At 40.8% G+C, this 10,817-nt stretch overlaps 1 protein-coding gene across 1 annotated transcript; it reads right to left on the reverse strand.

The window, feature by feature from the left end:
- Positions 1-4,288: 4,288 nt before the first annotated feature.
- On the reverse strand, positions 4,289-8,704 carry LOC127444275 (mucin-22-like). Its single transcript, XM_051703550.1, has one exon. The coding sequence runs from the start codon at positions 8,702-8,704 to the stop codon at positions 4,289-4,291; it is 4,416 nt and encodes a 1,471-aa protein (XP_051559510.1).
- Between the last annotated feature and the right edge of the window lie 2,113 nt (positions 8,705-10,817).

Below are 10,817 nucleotides of genomic sequence, written 5' to 3' on the forward strand. Positions count from 1 at the left end.
GTACTAACAATTGTACTGTCAGTGGCAGTTGAAGAGGGAGTGGCTGAAGTAAAGGTAGAAGCTGTTGTTTGTTGTGCTGTTGTTGTAAATGCTCTACTAGTGCTAGATATTACAGCAAGAGTTGTTGTAATTGCTGAGGATTCTGCTGTTTTTGTACTTGGTTGTGTTGTGGATGGTTCAGCTGTACTAACAGTGGTACTGTCAATGCCAGTTGAGGAGGAAGTGGCTGAAGTAAAAGTAGAAGCTGTTGTTTGTTGTCCTGTTGTGGTAACTGCTCCACTAGTGGTGGATGTTCCAGCAACAGTTGTTGTAATTGCTGAGGATTCAACTCTTGTTGTACTTGCTGGGGTTGTGGGTGTTTCAGTTGTACTGACAGTTGCAGTTTCAATGGCAGCTGAAGAGGCATTGGCCGAAGAAAAAGTAGAAGCTGTTGTTTGTTGTGCTGTCGTGGTAGCTGCTCCACTAGTGGTGGATGTTCCAGTAAGAGTTGTTGTAATGGCTGAGGATTGAGCTGTTGTTGTACTTGGTAGTGTTGTGGATGTTTCAGCTGTACTAACAGTTGTACTGTCAATGGCAGTTGAGGAGGAAGTGGCCGAAGTAAAAGTAGAAGCTGTTGTTTGTTGTCCTGTTGTGGTAACTGCTCCACTAGTGGTGGATGTTCCATCAAGTTTTGTAGTAATTGCTGATGATTCTGCTGTTGTTGTACTTGGTGGTGTTGTGGATGTTTCAGCTGTACTAACAATTGTACTGCCAGTGGCAGTTGAAGAGGGAGTGGCTGAAGTAAAGGTAGAAGCTGTTGTTTGTTGTGCTGTTGTGGTAAATGCTCTACTAGTGCTAGATATTACAGCAAGAGTTGTTGTAATTGCTGAGGATTCTGCTGTTTTTGTACTTGGTGGTGTTGTGGATGGTTCAGCTGTACTAACAGTTGTACTGTCAATGCCAGTTGAGGAGGAAGTGGCTGAAGTAAAAGTAGAAGCTGTTGTTTGTTGTCCTGTTGTGGTAACTGCTCCACTAGTGGTGGATGTTCCAGCAACAGTTGTTGTGATTGCTGAGGATTCTGCTGTTGTTGTACTTTTTGGTGTTGTGGATGGTTCAGCTGTACTAACAGTTGTACTATCAGTGGCAGCAGAAGAGGGAGTGGCCGCAGTAACAGTAGAAGCTGTTGTTTGTTGTGCTGTTGTGGTAAATGCTCCACTATTGGTGGATGTTCCAGCAAGAGTTGTTGTAATTGTTGATGATTCTGCTGTTGTTGTACTTTCTGGTGTTGTGGATGGTTCAGCTGTACTAACAGTTGTACTATCAGCAGCAGTTGAAGAGGGAGTGGCCACAGTAGAAGTAGTAGCTGTTGTTTGTTGTGCTGTTGTGGTAACTGCTCCACTAGTGGTGGATGTTCCAGCGAGTTTTGTAGTAATTGCTGATGATTCTGCTGTTGTTGTACTTGGTGGTATTGTGGATGTTTCAGCTGTACTAACAGTTGTACTGTCAGTGGCAGTTGAAGAGGGAGTGGCTGAAGTAAAGTTAGAAGCTGTTGTTTGTTGTGCTGTTGTGGTAAATGCTCTACTAGTGCTAGATATTACAGCAAGAGTTGTTGTAATTGCTGAGGATTCTGCTGTTGTTGTACTTGCTGGTGTTGTGGATGGTTCAGCTGTACTAACAGTTGTACTGCCAATGCCAGTTGAGGAGGAAGTGGCTGAAGTAAAAGTAGAAGCTGTTGTTTGTTGTCCTGTTGTGGTAACTGCTCTACTAGTGGTGGATGTTCCAGCAAGTTTTGTAGTAATTGCTGAGGATTCTGCTGTTGTTGTACTTGGTGGTGTTGTGGATGTTTCAGCTGTACTAACAGTTATACTGTCAGTGGCAGTTGAAGAGGGAGTGGCTGAAGTAAAGTTAGAAGCTGTTGTTTGTTGTGCTGTTGTGGTAAATGCTCTACTAGTGCTAGATATTACAGCAAGAGTTGTTGTAATTGCTGAGGATTCTGCTGTTGTTGTACTTGATGGTGTTGTGGATGGTTCAGCTGTACTAACAGTTGTACTGTCAATGGCAGTTGAGGAGGATGTGGCCGGAGTAAAAGTAGAAGCTGTTGTTTGTTTTCCTGTTGTGGTAACTGCTCTACTAGTGGTGGATGTTCCAGCAAGTTTAGTAGTAATTGCTGATGATTCTGCTGTTGTTGTACTTGGTGGTGTTGTGGAAGATTCAGCTGTACTAACAGTTGTACTGCCAATGCCAGTTGAGGAGGAAGTGGCTGAAGTAAAAGTGGAAGCTGTTGTTTGTTGTCCTGTTGTGGTAACTGCTCCACTAGTGGTGGATATTCCAGCAAGTTTTGTAGTAATTGCTGATGATTCTGCTGTTGTTGTACTTGGTGGTGTTGTGGATGTTTCAGCTGTACGAACAGTTGTACTGTCAGTGGTAGTTGAAGAGGGAGTGGCTGAAGTAAAGGTTGAAGCTGTTGTTTGTTGTGCTGTTGTGGTAAATGCTCTACTAGTGCTAGATATTACAGCAAGAGTTGTAGTAATTGCTGATGATTCTGCTGTTGTTGTACTTGGTGGTGTTGTGGATGTTTCAGCTGTAGCAACAGTTGTACTGTCAGTGGCAGTTGAAGAGGAAGTGGCTGGAGTAAATGCAGAAGCTGTTGTTTGTTGTCCTGTTGTGGTAACTGCTCCACTAGTGGTGGATGTTCCAGCAACAGTTGTTGTAATTGCTGAGGATTCAACTCTTGTTGTACTTGCTGGGGTTGTGGGTATTTCAGTTGTACTGACAGTTGCAGTTTCAATGGCAGTTGAAGAGGGATTGGCCGAAGAAAAATTAGAGGCTGTTGTTTGTTGTGCTGTTGTGGTAGCTGCTCCACTAGTGGTGGATGTTCCAGTAAGAGTTGTTGTAATTGCTGAGGATTGAGCTGTTGTTGTACTTGGTGGTGTTGTGGATGTTTCAGCTGTACTAAGAGTTGTACTGCCAATGGCAGTTGAGGAGGAAGTGGCCAGAGTAAAAGTAGAAGCTGTTGTTTGTTGTCCTGTTGTGGTAACTGCTCCACTAGTGGTGGATGTTCCAGCAAGTTTTGTAGTAATTGCTGATGATTCTGCTGTTGTTGTACTTGGTGGTGTTGTGGATGTTTCAGCTGTACTAACAGTTGTACTGCCAATGCCAGTTGAGGAGGAAGTGGCCAGAGTAAAAGTAGAAGCTGTTGTTTGTTGTCCTGTTGTGGTAACTGCTCCACTAGTGGTGGATGTTCCAGCAAGTTTTGTAGTAATTGCTGATGATTCTGCTGTTGTTGTACTTGGTGGTGTTGTGGATGTTTCAGCTGTACTAACAGTTGTACTGCCAATGCCAGTTGAGGAGGAAGTGGCCGAAGTAAAAGTAGAAGCTGTTGTTTTTTGTCCTGTTGTTTTAACTGCTCCACTAGTAATGGTTGTTCCAGCAAGAGTTGTTGTGACTCCAGAGAATTGAGCTGTCGTTTGACTTGCTGGTGTTGTGGACTTTTCAGCTGTAATAACAGCTGCACTGTCAATGGCAGTTGAGGATGAAGTAGCCGAAAGAGTTGTTGTGGCTGTTGTGGACCCTATTGTTGGTTCAGCAGTGGAGGTTGTTTCCATTGTAAAGGCTGAAATTAGAAAATGATGATCAGTTTAGATTTATTCTAATATCAACAATGACAAAATAAGTATCATTATTATTTTTTAAATAAAGCTTAGGTAAATTTATAATCAATATTTAATTAATTCACAGCTCAGCTAACACAGTGTTTTATTTTTTTCCTTTTCTTATGTTTAACAAAGACAATACATTTTATCACACATTGTTTTGACATTTTGCTCTCAGGTGTTGTCAGACCCACCTGTCCCATTAATTATGATAGAATCAGACGTCAAGTTCAGGGAATTAATAGAAGCTGTTGAACTCAGTAATGTGGTTGCAATCTCAGTCGTTGTTGGCACAGACTGTGTAGAGTTGAAAGCTATTTCAGTTGTGGTGATGACTGACCCAGGTCTAGAATACAAATTTTCAGAAACAGTGTCATACTGGAATCCATCTTAATATGGCAATTTGATCATTAAATAAATGTTTTGTGTAAATAAAATAGGCAGCAATGGAATATTATGTACCTGAATTGTAGGACAATGACTCTTATGAAGGAAGGATACTTGGCTCTGTATATTGGTTCTAGCTGTAAAAAAATTACAGACAGTTTCAACAAACACATTTTTGGTATGCTATGAATTTATGTTTTTATTATTGAATGTAATTGTTGTTTATTTAATCAAAAAGTTGTCATTAGAGTGAATCCAGTAAGTGGATTTTAACTCACAATTTCCTTAACATGCTGCACCCTATTCTTGAAAGCCTGAGAGGTTGAATCGCTGAGTTCAGGAATAAATGTGTCGAAAGAGCGAAACTCCAACTTTGTTAGCACCTCATATACTATTTTTGAAGTAGTTGTATGCAGTGTTGTAGAAAATCCAGCTGTAGTAACTGTTGTACTTTCTATGGCTTTTGAAGAAGGAATCAATGTTGTGCCTGTAGTAACAGTTGTTTGTGGTGCTGTCAATGTAAGTCCTGCAGTAGTGGTGGATATTTCAGCAAGAGTTGTTGTGGCTGCTAAGTGTCCTGTTGTTGTTGTTGTTGCTGTAGCTGTTTGTGATGTGGTCAAGTCAGCTGCAGTAACACTTGTACTTTCTGTGGCAGTTGGAGAAGAAAAAGTAGAAGCTGTTATGGTAACATCTTTACTAGAAGTGAATGTTTCAGCAAGAGTTGTTTTGGCTGTTGTGGGTCCTGTTGTTGTTGAAGGTGTTGAGGCTGCTAGTGTTGTAGAGGATTCAGCTGTGGTTATAGTTGTACTTTCAAAAGCAGTTGGAGAGGGAGTGGCCAAGGTAAAAGTAGAAGTTGTTGTTTGTTGTGCTGTTGTGGTATCTGCTCCACTAGTGGTGGATGTTCCAGTAAGAGATGTTGTAACTGCAGAGGATTCTACTGTTGTTTTACTTTCTGGTGTTGTGGAAGATTCAGCTGTACTAACAGTTGTACTGCCAATGCCAGTTGAGGAGGAAGTGGCTGAAGTAAAAGTAGAAGCTGTTGTTTGTTGTCCTGTTGTGGTAACTGCTCCACTAGTGGTGGATATTCCAGCAAGTTTTGTAGTAATTGCTGATGATTCTGCTGTTGTTGTACTTGGTGGTGTTGTGGATGTTTCAGCTGTACGAACAGTTGTACTGTCAGTGGTAGTTGAAGAGGGAGTGGCTGAAGTAAATGTAGAAGCTGTTGTTTGTTGTGCTGTTGTGGTAACTGCTCCACTATTTGTGGATGTTCCAGCAAGAGATGTTGTAATTGTTGATGATTCTGCTGTTGTTGTACTTGCTGGTGTTGTGTATGGTTCAGCTGTACTAACAGTTGTACTATCAATGGCAGTTGAAGAGGGAGTGGCCACAGTAGAAGTAGTAGCTGTTGTTTGTTGTGCTGTTGTGGTAAATGCTCCACTAGTGGTGGATGTTCCAGCTAGAGTTGTTGTGATTGCTGAGGATACTGCTGTTGTTGTACTTGCTGGAGTTGTGGGTGTTTCAGCTGCACTGACAGTTGTACTTTCAATGGCAGTTGAAGAGGGAGTGGCTGAAGTAAAAGTAGAAGCTGTTGTTTGTTGTGCTGTTGTGGTAACTGCTCCATGATTGGTGGATGTTCCAGCAAGAGTTGTTGTAATTGTTGATGATTCTGCTGTTGTTGTACTTGCTGGTGTTGTGGATGGTTCAGCTGTACTAACAGTTGTACTATCAGGGGCAGTAGAAGAGGGAGTGGCTGCAGTAACACTAGAAACTGTTGTTTGTTGTGCTGTTGTGGTAAAGGCTGCATTAGTGGTGGATGTTCCAGCTAGAGTTGTTGTAATTGCTGAGGATTCTGCTGTTGTTGTACTTGCTGTTGTTGTGGATGGTTCAGCTGTACTAACAGTTGTACTTTCAATGGCAGTTGTAGAGGGAGTGGCTGAAGTAAAAGTAGAAGCTGTTGTTTGTTGTGCTGTTGAGGTAACTGCTCCACTATTGGTGGATGTTCCAGCAAGAGTTGTTGTAATTGTTGATGATTCTGCTGTTGTTGTACTTGCTGTTGTTGTAGATGTTTCAGCTGCACTAACAGTTGTACTATCAGTGGCAGCAGAAGAGGGGGTAGCCGCAGTAACAGTTGAAGCTGTTGTTTGTTGTGCTGTTGTGGTAAATGCTTCATTAGTGGTGGATGTTCCAGTAAGAGTTGTTGTGATTGCTGAGGATTCTGCTGTTGTTGTACTTGCTGGAGTTGTGGATGTTTCAGCTGCACTGACAGTTGTACTTTCAATGGCAGTTGAAGAGGGAGTGGCTGAAGTAAAAGTAGAAGCTGTTGTTTGTTGTGCTGTTGTGGTAACTGCTCCATGATTGGTGGATGTTCCAGCAAGAGTTGTTGTAATTGTTGATGATTCTGCTGTTGTTGTACTTGCTGGTGTTGTGGATGGTTCAGCTGTACTAACAGTTGTACTATCAGTGGCAGCAGAAGAGGGGGTGGCCGCAGTAACAGTAGAAGCTGTTGTTTGTTGTGCTGTTGTGGTAAATGCTCCATTAGTGGTGGATGTTCCAGTAAGAGTTGTTGTGATTGCTGAGGATTCTGCTGTTGTTGTACTTTCTGGTGTTGAGGATGGTTCAGCTGTACTAACAGTTGTACTATCAGTGGCAGCAGAAGAGGGAGTGGCTGCAGTAACAGTAGAAGCTGTTGTTTGTTGTGCTGTTGTGGTAAATGCTCCATTAGTGGTGGATGTTCCAGCTAGAGTTGTTGTGATTGCTGAGGATTCTGCTGTTGTTGTACTTGCTGGTGTTGTGGATGGTTCAGCTGTACTAACAGTTGTACTATCAGCAGCAGTTGAAGAGGGAGTGGCCACAGTAGAAGTAGTAGCTGTTGTTTGTTTTGCTGTTGTGGTAAATGCTCCACTAGGGGTGGATGTTCCAGCTAGAGTTATTGTAATTGCTGAGGATTCTGCTGTTGTTGTACTTGCTGGTGTTGTGGATGGTTCAGCTGTACTAACAGTTGTAGTATCAGTGGCAGTTGAAGATGGAGTGGCCGCCATAACAGTAGAAGCTGTTGTTTGTTGTGCTGTTGTGGTAAAGGCTCCATTAGTGGTGGATGTTCCAGCTAGAGTTGTTGTGATTGCTGAGGATTCTGCTGTTGTTGTACTTGCTGGTGTTATGGATGGTTCAGCTGTACTAACAGTTGTACTTTCAATGGCAGTTGTAGAGGGAGTGGCTGAAGTAAAAGTAGAAGCTGTTGTTTGTTGTGCTGATGTGGTAAATGCTCCACTAGTGGTGGATGTTCCAGGTAGAGTTGTTGTGATTGCTGAGGATTCTGCTGTTGTTGTACTTTCTGGTGTTGTGGATGGTTCAGCTGTACTAACAGTTGTACTATCAGTGGCAGCAGAAGAGGGAGTGGCCGCAGTAACAGTAGAAGCTGTTGTTTGTTGTGCTGTTGTGGTAAATGCTCCACTATTGGTGGATGTTCCAGCAAGAGTTGTTGTAATTGTTGATGATTCTGCTGTTGTTGTACTTTCTGGTGTTGTGGATGGTTCAGCTGTACTAACAGTTGTACTATCAGCAGCAGTTGAAGAGGGAGTGGCCACAGTAGAAGTAGTAGCTGTTGTTTGTTGTGCTGTTGTGGTAAATGCTCCACTAGGGGTGGATGTTCCAGCTAGAGTTGTTGTAATTGCTGAGGATTCTGCTGTTGTTGTACTTGCTGGTGTTGTGGATGGTTCAGCTGTACTAACAGTTGTAGTATCAGTGGCAGTTGAAGATGGAGTGGCCGCCATAACAGTAGAAGCTGTTGTTTGTTGTGCTGTTGTGGTAAAGGCTCCATTAGTGGTGGATGTTCCAGCTAGAGTTGTTGTGATTGCTGAGGATTCTGCTGTTGTTGTACTTGCTGGTGTTGTGGATGGTTCAGCTGTACTAACAGTTGTACTTTCAATGGCAGTTGTAGAGGGAGTGGCTGAAGTAAACGTAGATGCTGTTGTTTGTTGTGCTGATGTGGTAAATGCTCCACTAGTGGTGGATGTTCCAGCTAGAGTTGTTGTGATTGCTGAGGATTCTGCTGTTGTTGTACTTTCTGGTGTTGTGGATGGTTCAGCTGTACTAACAGTTGTACTATCAGTGGCAGCAGAAGAGGGAGTGGCCGCAGTAACAGTAGAAGCTGTTGTTTGTTGTGCTGTTGTGGTAAATGCTCCACTATTGGTGGATGTTCCAGCAAGAGTTGTTGTAATTGTTGATGATTCTGCTGTTGTTGTACTTGCTGGTGTTGTAGATGGTTCAGCTGTACTAACAGTTGTACTATCAGTGGCAGCAGAAGAGGGAGTGTCCACAGTAACAGTAGAAGCTGTTGTTTGTTGTGCTGTTGTGGTAAAAGCTCCATTAGTCGTGGATGTTCCAGCTAGAGTTGTTGTGATTGCTGAGGATTCTGCTGTTGTTGTACTTTCTGGTGCTGTGGATGGTTCAGCTGTACTAACAGTTGTACTATCAGTGGCAGTTGAAGAGTGAGTTGCCACAGTAGAAGTTGTAGCTGTTGTTTGTTGAGCTGTTGTGGTAAATGCTCCACTAGTGGTGGATGTTCCAGCTAGAGTTGTTGTGATTGCTGAGGATTCTGCTTTTATTGTACTTGCTGGTGTTGTGGATGGTTCAGCTGTACTAACAGTTGTAGTATCGATGGCAGCTGAAGATGGAGTGGCTGCCATAACAGTAGAAGCTGTTGTTTGTTGTGCTGTTGTGGTAAATGCTCCACTAGTTGTGGATATTCCAAGAAGAGTTGTTGTGATTGCTGATGATTCTGCTGTTATTGTACTTGCTGTTGTTGTGGACTGAGTTGTTAGTGATGATGTTGTTGAAGAGTGTGCGCCTACAGTTTGTAGAGGAGACAAAAAGTTGGTATACTATTATGTATGTATGTTACATTTACTACACTCAAAGCGCTTTACACAGTGAACATGGGACTCTCCTCAACCACCACCATGTTCACATATGTACTTTAGATTCGTATGAATAAAAGAGTTATCTGTGATATTTACAGGTACATACTGTTGGTTATTTTCATCATGATTGGTATAAAGTTGATTGACCTACCAAAAAAAATGCACATTAAAATAAAAGCTTTTCTCTCCATCCTGGAAAGGGTCAGTGGGTGATGATAAAATCTGTAAAGCAAGCAATATATCAGTTATTCTACTTTTGTATGCACACACACACGCACACACACACACACACACACACACACACACACACACACACACACACACTTGTTTTTTCTACCATGTATTCATACTGAGCTAATAGTATTTTCTATGCCCTAACCTAAATCTAACATAAATTTGTTTTAAAATTTCAAAAAATATATATATATAATTTTTTTTCCTGATGCCATTCTTTGGCTGTTGGCTTGTACACACTGTCCTTGTGGGCACATTTGGTCTATTTTTGCTAATGTATGAAATAGGCAAAACTTGTTCCACTCAAACATGTATACAATATCTACTGTATATTGGGACTTATATTGCTTTTATATAACAAAATATGATAACTAAAGACTTACACTAACCCCAAAAGAAAACTTTTTGAATTTTTAGTATAATAATAAAAAAGTTATTTACTTTATTTATAAATCATTTCCAAAAAGGGATGTTTTCTCAGATATTTCATTGTATTTATTTTTAACTACAGCCAAGTATGTAAATGCGACTCCCAGCTTGAGTTTACATGAGTCGATATGAGAAAATGCTCAGAAAGAAAGACACATAATCTGTAACTCTCTTAATCTCTCTCTCTCTCTCTCTCTCTCTCTCTCTCTCACACACACACACACACACACACACACACATTATAAACAGTACTGTGTAAAAGTTTTAGGCAGTTGTGAAGATTGTTGAATAGTGAAAATTTTTTCAAAAATATTGCCATAATTTTTTTTAATTTATGAATTAACTTTGTACAAAGTGCAGTAAACATAAAAAAAAAAAAATAATAATAATAATAAATAAATCAATATATGCTGTGACCACCCTTTGACTTTAAAACAGCACTAATTATCCTAGGTACACTTGTTCACAGTTTTCCAAGGTTGTTAGAAAGTACTTTGTTTCAAGCATTTTGGACAACTTGCCACAGTTCTGTATTTAGGCTGTCCCAACTGCTTCTATGTCTTTATGTAATTCGAGACTAACTCAATAATGTTGAGATCCGGCCTCGGTGTGGGCCATACCATCTATTGCAGGACTCCTTGTAATACTTCTATTCTATTTGTAAAAGTAATGTTCATAAACCTAAACTGATTTTTCTAACAGAGCAAACTAAAGCAGAAGATAAAAAATAACCGTCTTGCAGATGTTTTTGTGAAACATGTAATGTGCAAAAAGATTTTGCACAGTACTGTATATAACCATGATCGTGTAAGTGACTTTTTGTGACTAGAACAATTATATTTTAGAGGAAAATGAAGTACAAAAATATAAAAGCATCACCACAGAAGTTAGAGACACCAACATCATCTAAAATCAATAACATGCTAGAATAAACCTAATCTAAAACCAGTATTTCCATCTTCTTACAATTTCCCAATCTTTCTCCAGCCTCAAAAATAGCCATATATTACGAAATCTAACAGCATTCTGCCTTAGAATAACAACTGCAGAACAATATATAAATAATAACGTATTGACTAAGAATACTAGATGTTACAAAATTAAAACTTGGACCAACTGGTCTGACTGAAGATATCTGGAAACCCCACACTATGACTTCACAATCAGTTTTTCACTCCTTCTGATGATCTCAGATATCACACAATCAAAAGAAATC

Source organism: Myxocyprinus asiaticus, chromosome 7 (genome assembly GCF_019703515.2).
Source record: "Myxocyprinus asiaticus isolate MX2 ecotype Aquarium Trade chromosome 7, UBuf_Myxa_2, whole genome shotgun sequence".
NCBI lineage: Eukaryota > Metazoa > Chordata > Actinopteri > Cypriniformes > Catostomidae > Myxocyprinus > Myxocyprinus asiaticus.